The sequence below is a fragment of the Phoca vitulina genome, unplaced genomic scaffold, assembly GCF_004348235.1.
Source record: "Phoca vitulina isolate PV1807 unplaced genomic scaffold, GSC_HSeal_1.0 scaffold4, whole genome shotgun sequence".
NCBI classification, from domain to species: Eukaryota; Metazoa; Chordata; class Mammalia; order Carnivora; family Phocidae; genus Phoca; species Phoca vitulina.
Genome location: NW_022589707.1, coordinates 77,560,870 through 77,576,738, shown reverse-complemented (window position 1 = coordinate 77,576,738; position 15,869 = coordinate 77,560,870). Strand labels below are relative to the sequence as shown.

General features: G+C 38.3%; 2 protein-coding genes across 2 annotated transcripts in view; one reads left to right on the top strand and one right to left on the bottom strand.

Annotated features, from left to right (window-relative positions):
* Positions 1–15,869, top strand: part of CCDC146 (coiled-coil domain containing 146) — a 117,488-nt gene that overhangs the window by 37,018 nt on the left and 64,601 nt on the right. The window lies entirely within an intron of this gene.
* On the bottom strand, positions 2,879–9,497 carry FGL2 (fibrinogen like 2). Its single transcript, XM_032402306.1, has 2 exons — positions 8,723–9,497; positions 2,879–6,565 (listed from the first exon to the last, which is right to left on the bottom strand). The coding sequence occupies exons 1-2, from the start codon at positions 9,336–9,338 to the stop codon at positions 5,859–5,861; spliced, it is 1,323 nt and encodes a 440-aa protein (XP_032258197.1). The 5' UTR covers positions 9,339–9,497; the 3' UTR covers positions 2,879–5,858.

The window sequence follows — 15,869 nt, the reverse complement described above, 5'->3', positions numbered from 1 at the left end:
TTTGATCAGCAAAGTTTGTCCGCTTTACCTTAAGGATCCACTTCACTGCAAGCACCGTGGTGCACATCTCTCTCCAAGATCATTGCAAACACTGTCAGACTAGTGTTCATGCTTCAATCATGTCTCCCAGCGGTGTATTCTCCACTAAACAAGAGTGATCCTTTTAAAACAGGATGAGATTGTGTACCTCTTCTGATCAAAACCCTTAGGGCTTTTACCTACTCAGGGTAAAAGGCAGAATTCTTACCATGACTTATAAGGTCTAAATGGTCTGGCAGTCGCCACCCCACCCCTTACTTAACCCCAACCCCCCAAGTTCTCTCTGATCTCATCTTCTAAACCCCCTCCACCCTAGACCGTCTGTTTTTCCTACACTGGCCTCCTTGCTGACCCTAAAACATGCTAAGCACCTTTGCACCTGAGGCTCCCTTTGCCTGGGTATCTTCTCCCAGCTGTCCGCCTGGCTCATTCTCTCATATCTTTAAGACTCTGTTCAAAGGTCACCTCCTCAGGGTTGTCTCCCCAGACTGCCTATGTAAAGTAGCATCCTTCCTGTCATACTCCTTATCTCCTTCGCCCCATTGAATTTTTTATGGCATTTCTTATATATTGTTATTCATTTCCTCTGATAAGATACAAAGTTCCTCTGCAACTTTTCAGACAAGAGTAAATATATAAATATTATTTTACAAACAGTAATATTTAAGGTTTCCACACTGCAGAATAGGGTCTTTGGTAACTGATGTATCTCTGGCTTTCTCGAAGACCGTCTGGCACATAGTATACACTCAGTAAATACTTTTTGAATGAATTACGCCTGAATCCACTCCAAGATTTCTATCTCTGTAAGTCCTTTAGTTCCAAGGCATTTCTGGCTTCTTAATTTTAGTTGCGTGAGCTGCTGTCAAAACTGGGTTTGTGTCAACTAATCAAGCAAACTATTAGAACTGAACACATCTGCTCCAGCTAGCCCACTGAAGCCAGAACTTCTGGTAAATATACCCGTATCAGTAGATTCAGTCACATCTGAAAGACTGTTTTTCCTTCCTTAGTCAAGCAACCTCAGAATCTGTCTCCACATGTCTTCCCCAGCTTTCTACTGATAAAAATTAGCAAATTTGTGAAAAGGCTTCTCCTCCAATTTGACTTCATAATTGACGTGAGAGCACGCCGTGGTTACAGGTCTGGAGAGGCCAAGGAGTGGCATGAAGGAGCCTAAGGGACAATTAAGATCTCTCCCTCAGAAAAGAAAGCAACACTGTCTTCCAGCAAAGACGAGCCTTCTCAATGTGGGGGAGGGAGGGGCCGCTTCAAGGAGCAAAGGAGGCTCAATCACATTTGGGAGTTCAGGGGACTGAATTCTCCAAAGTAAACTCCATTTTCCTCATTTCTATTCTCACTTCCAACTCCTCCCAATCAATAAACAAAAGAAACCTGGCACAGATATGACTCAGTAGACACTGCATTTTGGCAAGACCCAGAATGAAATGAGTTTGGATTCAGCCATCTCTGCCTGTTACCTCTGGGGAGAGGGAGAAGATTGGAACTGAAGGGGGTTTGCAAAGGGTAATTAGTCTAACTGCAATTTTTTTATTTTTTATTTTTTTTATTTTTTTTTTAACTGCAATTTTTTTAAATTAAAGCATTCATGCATTTTGTATGGTTAAAATTAATTTCAAAATTACAATATGGTGTAAGAAGGATGAAAAAAAATCTTTTTTCTTTAGGAACACAGTCAGGTAGACCAATCGCTGTCTGCTCTGGTACCGCCGTGTGCGTCCGCATGACATGTGTCCAGAGGCATGTTCCCAGAACCCCTTCTAAAGGCTTGCTAGTGTACGTACCCAATCCATAGCATATCTGATCCTCTCTTGCCCCCCCCCCCCCCCCCCCCCGCCGGCTTCAACCCCTGCTCACCTGTATTCACCTGTATTCACAATCTCCCAAATCCTCCGATTTGACGGTATCTGCCCCTTCCCCAGTTATAACTCCAGCTTCTTCACACTGCAGCTCTTTATCTATGGTAACATACTCATGAACCATTTTGAAGAACAACACTATCTCAAATTGGCTCTACATCCTAGCCAAAGAGATTGATTTCAAGGTAGAACCCTTGTTGAATAATGTAATGTATAATAAGGAATATATAGGATGGTATAGGACCTGAGAGGTACCAACCCCCTCCTAATGTTATCAGAACAGACTGCCCAAGGGAGATAACTATTTAGGATGATGATGATACACACACACACACACACACACACACACACACACACACACACATTCTAGGTGTTTCATATATGTTATCTCATTTAATCCTCTCAATAACTATCAGGCAGATTCTTTTTTTTCCCCCAGGCAGATTCTACTGTTATCCATTTTGTAACTGAAAGAACCAAGGAACAGTGAGATTAAGTGACTTTGCTTGTGATCACACAGCTTACAAAGGGTGGAGCTGAAATTCAAATCTAGCAAATCCAGCTCCTGAGTCCCTGCTCTGATTCATGAGTGATAAGACAAAACTCAGCAGGGGTTGAGGATGGCATTCTATCTAGACCAAGGGAACAGTATACACAAAATAGCGAAAAACTCAGAGAACGTGGGGATTGTTTGAGAACAAGGAATTCGGTATGGCAGGAGCATGCGTGGTGGCAGAAAAGGATAGTGAAAGGGGTGGCAGAGACCAATCCACGAAGGGGCTTATTTGCTGGATTTTTATACAATAGGAAATGAGGGGTTGCTGGAATAATACGATCAGAACTGTATTTCTGAATAGTCCCTCTGACAGTGAAATGGAGGGTGTTTTGGAACAGATTGAAACTGGGGGCATGGGTTACTCTGAGAAAGCGTTTGCATTATCCAAAGGAGTTGAAAGGGGCTGAGCCAAAGGAGCAACATTAATGATGGAAAAAGATGGAGCTGAATGCTGCAAAAGGAAACTGAAACTTTTTTATTTCCAATGTGTCAACAGTATTCTGGAGGGAAATAAGATAATGGTGTTCCTGTATTTGCCTCTGTCTTCCTGTTAACGAAATAGAACTCATTAAAATCTTTATAGAGTCAAAGGTAAAGTCTAATTAGGTAAACACTATGCAACTTTTCAGACAAGAGTAAAATTTTAAATATTATTTTATAAACAGTAATATTTAAGGTTCCACATTGCAGAAATAAACAGAGGTGAAGATTAAATCTTTTATTTTACAGGGTTGTTAAAGACATAAACCTATTTATACATAAAAGAAAATAAGAATTCTAAACAAAAGCTTATCATGATGACATTATCCATTACTTTAACTTTTAAAACCTTTCCTTGAGCAGACATCAAAAATAAGGACCAACAAATTTTGTTACTAGGATATCTTTCATGCTTCATATATTTAAGCTCTTTATTTTACTGGACAGATGCGTCATTAGTTCATTTGAAACATTACTGCTTATAAGAAAAATTTGATCTTTCTTTTCAGCAATGAGTGAATTAGTTTCACTTGGAATTTCTAAGGACTAATTTTAGTCAACATTTTCAAAGAATGATAAAGCTTAGAAATAAAGTCTTAATTAAGATAACAAATATTAGCCTTTAAAATGGAACCAAGACTGAAATATTTGTTAATAATCAATCCACATTTATGAACATTAGCATATATTAGTGAATAGTTAAGGCAAAAGACTCTCAGATATAATCTATTTCCATCAACATGTTAAAGATGATCAAAGTATAAAATATATTTTATAAATGACATGAAATGATTTCAAAAAGAAATTTCTATGTCACAGAAATTTTTATTAGAAAAGTACCATAAAAGTATAATTGAAAATAAAATTTGATCCTTTGACATAAGGTAGAAAGATAAAAGGACAAGCTTTTGAATATTTACATGGATTAATAAGTTATTTGCCAAATCTCCTGAAATGATACCTCGTTCCCATTAAGTCAGTGGACACTCACTATATGAGCTATTTTTCTTTAGAACTGTTATTTTGTGAAGAGTCCATTTTTTTTCTTTTTTTCATTGTGTGAGAAATAGAAGTTTGATGGGATAAGATCCTGCCTGATGAGTCCATTTTTGATCACAGAAATTTACTGAAACCTACACATATATTAATAATTACATATAGTAAATGAAAATCCTCTTATCTGAAATAAATACATTGTATATCGAAATCTTCGTAATCTTTTTTTAAGAGAAAAGAGAGAGGAATGAAGAGTAAATCAGTTACATTTACATCTATTAAACTATTGAGTAGATATGAAGCCTTTGAAATCTATAATGATATTTTACATTTTGGTCATCATAATTCTATCTGCATTTCTCTTGCTTTAACATTTTAATAGTGTTCATAATAACCTAATTCTTATCATGTGTACCTGAGAACTTTGTATGTCATATATTTTTTTAAAGAATATGTTGCTTCTTTTTGGTTAGAATTTTCTATAAAGGGCAATATTTGAAAAAGTTAATTTGTTACCTAAAGCAACTATCCTCCTTAATCATTTTCAAAGGAGTAAAGTTGCATCTTTATGAGTTTATTTTGAAAACTTGGTTACTGTAATAGAAACAAACTAGAAATTAAAGATTAAATATATTTCTATGGCTCACATTATTTTATTCAAATTTTATTCTAGAGTATTTTTTTAAATGTTCAACAGAATACTACTGTTCTCTCTGAAATGATCCCTTTTTACAGCGATGAAATTTAACACACTACTTTTTATAATCTTTTAAAAATGATACCCACACTCCAAAATTAGTGAATTATAAAAGTGTCAGATATTTTAATTTGGTTAAAAAAATAAACACCTGTATTTAAATCTTTAAAAAAATAAGCAATACACCAGTGAGGATTGAAATACATAATATTTGAACTACTATATATTTCAAAATTCATATGTCCTATAAAAGTTAGCTTTCTATGAAGTGAATCACTTAATGAAATTATTGCTTTGGATATAAATGCTTTGGCCTTCAGAGTATTCTAGTCTATAAATAAATGCTTTATTCCCCACCCACACCTATCCTTCCAAAAGAAAGCCTACTAGTAGTCACACACAGTAGTGAGCAATCTTAAATTAAAAACTATTGTGCATACAGAGCAAAGGAAGCTAATTTTTATATTAAAGCAGTTTTCACCATGCAACACCTAAAGAGTTATTAACTGTGAATTAACTACCTTTAAACCATGGTCTTTAAGGCTGAATTTTCTGAATGCTTTTAGGAGTGACATTATGCTATCACTTTTAAAATATTTTAAATGACAGATGTTTTACATTTCACAAATAGTACCTGAACAGGTTTAATTCTATATATTTCCCTTCATCTGAGAACTAAAATGCTGTAGGGTCTTCCTGAACCAAAGTAAATGCCATAAATTGAGAAAGTTTATCTCAGAATGAGGATTAGGGTATTCAGAGACAAAGAAATACCCAATAACTGAGGACAGCCTGAAAAGAGTGATCTACCATTAACTGTATTTAAGTCACAATAAAAATTCAGATTACTTGTGTAAAAATCCAGCTTGCTAAATAAACAATGATTTCATAATTATAGTGAGTAATACAAGTAAATAGAAAACTTTTCAATTATAGAAATTAAGAAAATCATAAATCTACTTGTGTAATTCTCAATAAAATCCCACTTGCTTTGCAAGTATTCATTTGGATAACAGTATAACAGCAACAAAGAACTCCTCTAAAATGTGTATTTTTTCAGCTTTATTTCAAATGCTGTGTAGCATAAGAACCCACTGCTTAGAGATAAATTTGTAGTCATAGAAAAGGAGTATGAAACATATTCCAAAGTGCTAAAGGAATTAATTGCCCTATTAGGTAATGAATACTCAGAGGAAGGAGCATGAGTGATTCATGGCTTAAAGCGCTTGGGTCTAATCATCATTTTGGCCTCCTTGAAGGAGGACTTGTAGCCACCAGGCTGTGCCTCACTTATCCCAGGCCAGGTGCCCCAGAAAATCCCATTACGGACACCTCTGTATTTTTGGTGATAATATTTGCCATTTAAGTTTGCAGAAAGACATGCATCAAACCACCAGCCTGAACTGTAATAGAGCCCACAGTTCCCAGAGGGATATCGATCATTGTCCCTGTCTGGGGTGGTGAAGAACTTCAGATCATGGTTGTAATGTTTACTGAAATGTAGGGCATCTCCAGCGGTGCCATTATAGTTGCCGATGTGTAAGCGGTATCTGAGAAACTCACTGGCCACATAAAACTGATCATACAAGGCATAGAGTTTGACACCGTTGAAGTCTTCAAGATCTATTCTTAGAATCATTTCCTTACTCTTGGTCAGAAGATGAATTTTATCGTTCCCCAGCCAAAATTCTCTTCTGAGGTTTCCAAAGCCTACTTTGTAGTCTCGCCACATTCTGGTGAAGTTGATGCTTCCGTCGACACGGGCCTGCAGCACTGTCCAGCCTCCCCCCATGGTCTCCATGTCACAGAAAACTTCGAAGCTACTATTTTTGGGATCCGGTGTAACTCTGTAGATCTCACTGCTTCTTTTGCCTATTGTGTAGTAGTCAGAGCAATCTTTATATATCAGATGTTGAACTGAAGGGGGACGAAGAGAAAGACATCGGATTCTGTTCATAAAAACTATGCATCTTAAAAATTCTTTGTATTTACAAAAGTAGTTTGATAATTCAGTCGAAGGTGTTAATGAAACCCTGCTCTGCAAAACTCACTTGAGCCTGTTTAGCAAATGTTTATTAAGGCCTCAGAATAAGAACTTGGTGCTATAAAAGCAGACAAGGCTCTCCAACGTGACTTGGTTGGTAATCATAGTGATAATGTTCACAACGAACAACAACGAGACCCCCATCAATAAAGTAGTTTTAGCAAGTTAGTTAATATTTAGTGAGTGCTACTTATGTGTTCTAGGCATTCTGCCAAAGACTTAACATTTTCGCACTTAACTCTGCACATTGACCTTATGATGTAGGTATTACTTCCAATCTGTAGGTGAGGATATTTAGGCTCAAAGAGAATCAGTGGCTTGCCCAAGTTCACAGAAGCATTAAGTGGCAGAGCCAGGACCCATACTGAGATCTGGCTGGCTGTAAAGGTTGTTCTTGTAACTACTACATTCCTTGGTCCTAAAGGACAGATGCTTCCAACTCCCCTGAACTGCATTCCACGTATACAGAAAAAGCACAAGTTTCTATATCCTTTCACCTCAAGGGGCCGATACCCTCCTCTCTCATAAAGTTTTATAGGATATGTTCCAAATGATGTGTTAAAATTCTAACATACAGAATTGATCATAAATTCACATTTGTTTTCCTCGCTTGACAACTAAATAAAGAAGATCAAGTAAAAAAAAAAAGATTTTTTAAAATAATATACCAGTATTCTTATTCTGAATTTATTATCTGGAAAGTATTTCGCCAGTGTTTCATATGTTTGGTTTCTAGAAAGAAACAACAGGTGGTTATGTCCAGGGCAAGTATAATAATCAGTTAACATGGTTCTGCAGGAATCAAATACAGATATTTACTCTCAAATATTTCTTATAAAGATCTGGGCCAGATAAGGTAGATTTAATACGAGCTGCTCAGAGGCACAAAAAATCTATTCATGTGTGTTTAGAACTCACAGCATTCCAATATTTCCCCCAAACTTTTAGTACAAAGATAGATGGTAGGAAACTGTGCATGTCATTACGAGTTGCCATGCAGCGCCAAATCTAACATGTGCCCAGAGATGGCACTGAGACGTGAGCCTCTGCCTTGCAGTGCAGGACACATTCAGACACAGGCTGCCAGGAGGATTAGCAACAGTGGTCCTCGAAAGCCCTGCCTGCCTTCAGATCCCTGGCAGATCCCCTAGGGATGGAGCACGCATGAGGTACTTGTTCCAAATGAATGTGCCCTCTGTCCCAGGCATCATATCCCTCCAACCTCACACTCATGGTAAGTGGAGGTCCTAATGCAGAGATGGCTTTCCAAAGTGTAGCAAGACCATCAGGAGCAGTGTCCTGGGAACTCAGGTCGAAAGGCAGCATTTGGAGGAAGCAGTGCCACAGCTAGAAGGTTGTGGGTATCGTGGTAGTAGTTAAGTAGTTAAGTTAAGTAGTAGTAGTTAAGTCTGTGGTCTTCTGGTATGCCAAAACTCTCCCCTTAAAATGTTTTTGGGCCACTCGAAGCAAAAAGTTCTGCACACACATGAAGCCATATAGATGCTTTTATTCCATCTATAAAATCTCCTGTTTTCACTAGGTATTTGGGATTACCAACTGTAGATAAGCAAAAATCTTTCAAAGATTCCTTGTGGCCACATGAGAAGGAGCAGTCAGCCAACCACAGGAAACCTGATTCCCAATGAACAAAGCATAACTGGAAATATTGCCTTATCTCTATTGTTTCCAAACATTTCAGTGAAGAGATAAGTTAAATGCACTGAAACATTAGGAACTAATATCTCTCTGTTCCAGTTTGTGTGTAGCTCTGGCATTAGCAACTAAGCTCTTTGAAATTGGAAGTGCTTTCACAGGATACAGAACTAATTATGATTTTTGTAATTAAGTCTTATATAAGTTCTGTGGCCACATTTGCAAAGATATTAGCTTTTCCTGTACTACCTTGATGACTAAAAGGCTTATTTATTTCCTCTGTCATCTATTTAACTTATTGGCTCAGGTTAAGGTTTACAGATACTATCTCGCTGTATAATAGTCAGGAACAACTGATAAGAATACATTGTACATACCTGGACGTGACTGTATTTGTTCTTGGATGGGACACTTAGACGAACACTTGCCATCCAAACTATTGACAACCGAAGTTAGATTTGCCACTTTGCTATCAACATAATTTTCTATGTTGTTCATATTTACAAGATTGAGCTTCTCCAGGCGACCCTGAAGCAAGTCGATCTCCTCCTTTGCATTCTTTAGGTCAGAGGACAGCTTGTTCACCTCACTCTCTAATTCTCGAACTCTGTTGTCATCGGCTTCTCCCTGGGATCCCGGGCTAGGTGACAGCAGTCCATTTCTGCCCGGGTCCCGGCTGTCGTCAGCTTGCAATTTGCAGTCCTGGCAAGATTTCTTCAGGCTATTTACCATTTCCTTGAGGTTCTGGACTTCCTTGAACACCTCCTCGATCCTGCCGAACTGCCTGGGGAGCTGAATCGTCAACGGGGGCAGGCTCACCTGGTAGGGGCATTGGCCGCCCTCCTCGCATCTCCCTCTGCTTTCTAGTCGCACCGGGCAGGCATCCCTGGCCGTTTCATCTTTAATTTCTTCCGTTTCATTGTTTGCCACAACCAACAAGCCGTAAGCAGCAAGGACAGCCGAGCTCAGCCAGCAGCAGCTGGCTGGCTTCATGTCGGCGGCGGCGCTCACCCCAGCAGGGACGCGTGTGGGGCCGCGCTGTTTTAAGAGCCGCAGCTGCCTGCCTGAGTCAGGCGTTCTGTTCTGTGTTCTCAGAAAAGGGCGGGAGCGCTTGCATCACCAGTTTCAGAAACACAGAGGAAGAGGAGCCTGTCCTCTTCACACGCCGCTGGCCAAGACCTGATATTGAGTCTCAGAAGAATACACATCAGAATTACTGTAGTTGATTGGATGCGCATACGCCTCACGTTTCACTTCTATAATTTAGTTTCTAAAGCACACACACACACACAAATCTTGGATTTCACAATAATTACCCTCGAAATCAATTGTACTTCATGCCATCGGGGAAAACTAGCTTTTAAAGAGAAAAATTAATGTGCTAGTTACCCAGAGGGAAGAACAGAAAGTTTACAAAAATGGAAATGGTCTTTTTTTTTTTTTTTCCTTTTTAGAATGGGGTCTTTGAGGATTCTGTAAATTTTTCATGTTGGACTTTCAGGTGAAAACTTAAGCACTTGAAATTTAGAAATAGGCCAAGAAGTGCAGCTTTCTGACTCATGCCATGCACTTTTGTTTCATCTATTTGAAAAAGGGAAGAAAACTGCTAGAGAGAAAGGGGTTGATTTTCATTCCTCTGGCCCGAGCACAGTGTAGAGCAAATGTCTCTATGACAAAAACACATTTAAAAGTACGTCATTGCCTTTCACCAAAACCAGCAGCCTTCTCCTTCGCCTTCACCCCCATTTTTGTGATTGTAAGGTCGGTCATGTTCTACAGTTGCCCACGAGTGAATCTTTGAACATTTCCCAGCTCTGTTCTGATTCTCTTCCTGTCCCCAGCATCTTTGCCTTCCCTTCCACTGGCAACCCCGTGTCTGCGCTCTCTCCCTCCCACGGTGGGTCCCTCTGCCACTAGCTCGTCTCTGCCTTGCCCAAACACTTGTCAGCATTCATGCCTTTTCAAACTTTTCTTGGTTTAAACCTTTTTGCGCCGTTTTCAACCTTTTCTCCTCAAAAGCTGAGGGGCAGGAAGGCAGAACAGCTTCAATTGGAGAAACAACCTACTTTTGTTTTGCATCTTGGCATCTCGTATCAGGTTTTTTATTTTAAAAAGGATTTTTTTGGCTTTAAAAATAATTTCAAAATAATTGATATAGATAAAAACCCAAATTCTTTATTGTGTTACTCAAGGTACTCTATAATCTATCTCCTATTTATTTCTTTAAATTGATGTCTTGTGACTTTTCTATATACCCCCTTCATTCCAACCAGGTACCCTATTCACCCTAACTCTTCATGTTCTCTAAATGTGTCAGGCTCGCTCTACACTTTGGCAATTGTATTTTTTCCTGAATATTTGGATGAACTGGATTCCATCCCTGGATCTACCTCTTATTGGAGGTATAGATCATTACCTTTACTGAGGCTTGGTTCCTATAGCTGTGAAGGGGGTATCTGGCTATTCTTCCCTCATACGAGAATGATAATTATAGAAACTTTGAGTGAAGTGTGTACCAAATGTGGTGTTATAAGTGTAACATTCTTTCCCAACAAATTTATCAAACACATTCTGCACAACTTATGCCTCATTTTCCTCCATCTTCTTCCAGCTTTTTAAAAAATGAAGTTTGTTTTCTCTTCATTCCATTCAGTGCAGTCAAACCAATTTAGACAAAATTTTTTAACTTTCTGACTAAAAATGTCTAATTAACCTTTTAATTTCATTTTCTCTCCTCACTTGCTTTTAAGCTGTGACACTCTCCTGTTTTGAGGGGAGAAATAGATGAATGAATAGATCATTTTAAAAGAAAGAGAATTGGGTGCCTGGGTGGCTCAGTTGGTTAAGCGACTGCCTTCGGCTCAGGTCATGATCCTGGAGTCCCTGGATCGAGTCCCACATCGGGCTTCCTGCTCGGCAGGGAGTCTGCTTCTCCCTCTGACCCTCCCCCCTCCCATGTGTCTCTCTCTCATTCTCTGTCTCTCAAATAAATAAATAAAATCTTTAAAAAAAAAAAAAAAAAAGAAAGAGAATGATGATAATATAGGTAATACATAAAAATATATTATAAAGTAAAAATATATAGGAATAATATTTAGTTTAAGGTACATTACTAAATGCCCTTAAGTGGCTAGGGTACAATCTATATATTTAGCCAGTTAATTATTTATTAAGGACCTTCTATATATATTGAGCACTATGCTAGATCATATATAAAATGCATGCCATGGCCTCATTCATTCATTCATTTATTCATTCATCCACCATCCCTCCATCCCTCCTTCCACCATATATTAACTAAGCATCCTTTACATGCAAGACACTATTCAGGCACTAGGCTACATTAGTGAACAAATCAAACAAAAATCCCTGTTTCCTTCTTAGGCAGGGCTGTTGAGGACCTTGTATTTTCTTCATTCTGGACTTTGAAGTAAATCATAAGCACATTTAAAAGTTTCTGAATCTAACAAAAGTGCAGCTTTCTGACTCTTGCAGTGGGCTTTTGTTTCATCTCTTTGAATCAAGGATTGCTTTTCCAAGCACTACTGCTGATTCTTGGGCCCTGCACCCCCACCTAGCCAAGGGCCAGTGGCATGGTTCCACCTAAAAAGCGTGGATGTGCTGTAGGAACTGGCTCCTGTCCCTTGAGGACCCATAGAAAATTCCCCAAATAAGGGTAGAGAACTGCTTTGTTAGTCAGTTCTCAATGACACTGGCAGGTGATCCTCTGGGTTCTTTTGTCTGTTTTTTGTTTGTTTCTGGGTTCTTAATTTAAAAAATCACTGGTCACTTACTGCAGGCAGGCCTTAAGTGACTACAACATGAAAGAGGTTCAACCTGACTAATGAGTTTATAACCCATGGGGCCAGAGAGGGTGTGCTACAATTATTCGAGAAGCTTTCACCAATATTATGTCACTACATCCTCCCATCTCTACAGTTACCACGTGCACTTGCAGATGAGCAAAGAAAGGGCTCAAAGCATTAAATACTTGCCTGTTTTACAGGTTTTTTAAAAAAGATTTTATTTATTTATTTGACAGAGAGAGACACAGCGAGAGAGGGAACACAAGCAGGGGGAGTGGGAGAGGGAGAAGCAGGCTTCCCACTGAGCAGGGAGCTGGATGTGGGGCTCGATCCCAGGACTCTGGGATCATGACCTGAGCCGAAGGCAGATGCTTAATGACTGAGCCACCCAGGCGCCCCTGTTTTACAGTCTTTAAGAGACAGAGTTGGAATTTGAACCTGGATCTGACTTCAAAGTTCATGTCTTTTCTCCCACGCCACACTGCCATGTAGGGGGAAAGATAATACTGGAGAGATATATTCGTACCATGTGGAGAACCTGGTGCTTAATCACTGCTTAGATCAATGGGGAGCCACTGAAGGTTTTTGAGCAAGGGAATAATATAATCAGTTAAGCACTTTAGATAATCTATCAATGAAATTCTTGATGCACCGGAAAGAGAAAGATTAGGCAAGGAGAGCAGTTTAGAGGCCATTTAGATAGTCCAAGTTTTTGTTTCCCAAAGTGTGTTTCCTGGAACATGAGTAGCTAGATGCTGATGAATAGAGTTTCAGGACAAATGGATCTGAGAAATATCAGTCATATACTAAAGTGTGTTATGGCTGGCCAAGAGGAAAGTGATGGTTGCTGCATTTTTCAAATGTTAGTTAACAATAGGAACCTTCCCCCGCCAGCCCCAGGACCATTTTTAGGAATGGATCTTCTACTAGAAACCAATAGGAAATGGGAGTCCTAGGTGAGAGGTACTAGTGTGATGGCAGGAGGGGTGGTAAAGTGTTTGCAGACATTATTACCAAGGAGTGACAGAAGCCATGAGATCTGATCACTGATCAGAAATGGAGGGAAATGGAGAACTATGAAATATGACCCTGGTTGAAGTTAAGTAATGTGGCAATGAGCATAAGGAGCAAGCAGTAGGTTGGGGAAAGCGTGGAAGTATCAGTTCTGAATACGTTGACAAGCCATTAAATAGAAATATCTACCGAACAGTTGGACATCTAGAAATGAAATCCTCAGAATACATGCGGACATCAACTTGAAACCACAGGAACCAAGAGGATGGTCAAAGAAATAGGACAAGAACCAGAAGAGTGCAGTGTCATGAAGACTAGGAGAGAAGGTTTCAAGCAGGCAGCTATCAGATAATCACAAATTTGAAGAGCTGACTTTTTGTCCTCAATGCCTATGGAATTCTCATCATCTGACCTTCACCTTTTGCCTCCTCCCTTTTGCTGGAAAGTCTTTCTGGATTTTCTCATTTCCAGTCTGCCCAGACTTGAATATCATCCTCTGACTCTTCATGGCAGCGTCAGAATCTTCCCTTCTTCCCCACATCTGCCTTCAACCCAGAACTGACATGTTATGCCCATTTACAGATTTATTTTTCAGATCTAAACAAATTATTTAGCACCAACATATGGTGGAATTTCTATAAGCCACATATGAAAATTAATTGCATCAGTCTATATTCACAACATATTCAGACTTCTTTATTGTTTTCTTATTCAAAGTATATTCAAGGGAGGATCTGCATTTACTGTATTTGGGTCAGATTTCAAAAGTAAACTTCCATTTCCTCTAATGCCGTTTATTTTTTTAAAGGAAACACTTTGTCTCTACTTGTACCAAAGGAAGTTAATATGACAATCATTTATAGCATTGAGATATTTTCACTGATATTACATGTATTAACATATTTTAGTTTCTGATTTATTAAATTCAAGAGCATTTGATTATACTTTAGGGAATATGTCCTTTTAGGATAATAAAGAATTTAAAACATTCACTTTTTAAACACTTGATTTGAAATGTCAACAGCAAATAATGTTTATTTTAACATTCCTTAGGGGTCTTAGTCCTTATTCATCATAAATTTGAAAAAGAACTTTAAACAATACCCTGATTTCAGCAACCCATAGAGAGATCAAGAATTGCCTGATTTTGGTTAGAACTAGAATAACAGTTGATAGTTTCTTTGATCTGTCTTAACAATGACCTCACTAGCATAGATGTAGACTAGAAATCCCTCTAGTACGGACCTACTATTAAAGATCCATTATGTGAATCCTTAAGGGTTCTGGTTCAAAAGAAGTATAGGGCAGAAACATCCAAGGCTCCATTTTTTATGAGACTACAGAACATAGAGTTATTTGACATGCTAGTGGCCCAGATCTTCAGTGGGGTACTCAGGGCTCCTCAGCTAAAATTTTATGAAACTGGAATATCCCATGGGAGTCTTGAGATGTCCATCAGTCATTATCTATCAACAGAATCTCTTTTTACCATGTACCCTACACCAAGCCAGGGATCATGAAGGATCCAAGAGATCCATGGGTCATGACATCTAATTTTGCTGTCATCTAATTTCCAGAGACTTAGAAAACTTCATATAACCAATGTTGGAGAAACAAAATGTATTTATTTTTATTTATCAAAAATTGATCTTATTTCTTTTTATATTCCTGAAACAAACAATAAAAACATAGCAAAGAAATCGTGAAAATCAAATTGTGTCTTTCTTTCTTTTTTGTTTCAGATCATGGCTTCTGCACCTTCTCTTTGTCTCTCATTGTTTCTGGTAGTTATTTCCTATAAAATCACTGCAAACCCTGAATTAGCGAATACTGAACCATTGCTCCCAGGGGACATACTGGGTTAGGTTTCTGTGAGGCTCTGGTCATATTTTTGTCAACTGATCAATACATAACCTTGTTTTAAATGTGTTTCTGTTTAAAAACATCTTATTTTATATTGTTGACTCATTCACATGGAACTCATGGCCAAGATAACTATAATTCACGCCTGAAGGGATCTTATCTAACACAAGTATTTTCTCCATAAGGTGCCTCACAACTTTCTTGTACTTAGGAACACCGGGCAGCCCTTCAGCACTAAGGCCCTTTTCAACAGTGAAATCACCAACAAAAGGCACAAAACTGTGGAAAACGTGACCCTTAGACCACAGAAAGGATACTTGTTTACAGAATGAGAGCTGAAGCAAGACGGCAGAGTGTTGCCTTCTTTGAGCTCAGCTGCACGTTGGGCAACTCAAAATGTTCACCATTCTAGGGATGTCTACAAATCCCCAAAGCCTGCCAGTATTATCTTGGGGTTACAAATTTTAATGAGTAAATGAATTTGCAAACACACAATCCATGAATAATGAGGACTGAAGGTATACTGTTAACAAAATCCATGGCTTTAAATTCTTGAAAATATCTATTCATTCATTCTAAGTTGAGATGTTTAATTTGGTTTTACCTGTTTCAGCACTTGCTTTCCTTGGGGTATTGGTTTATTTGGCATTTTAAAATAATATATAAATATAAATTTATATTATGTATAACATATTACATGTATATACATTATATGCTATATAATGTATTCTATATGTCATATATGTTATAATGTATAAGTTAAGTCATACAACTTAGCTAAAGGATTTACTTTAATATTTCAGTTCATTCATCAGCATAGTGTGCATCTTAAAGAATTAAA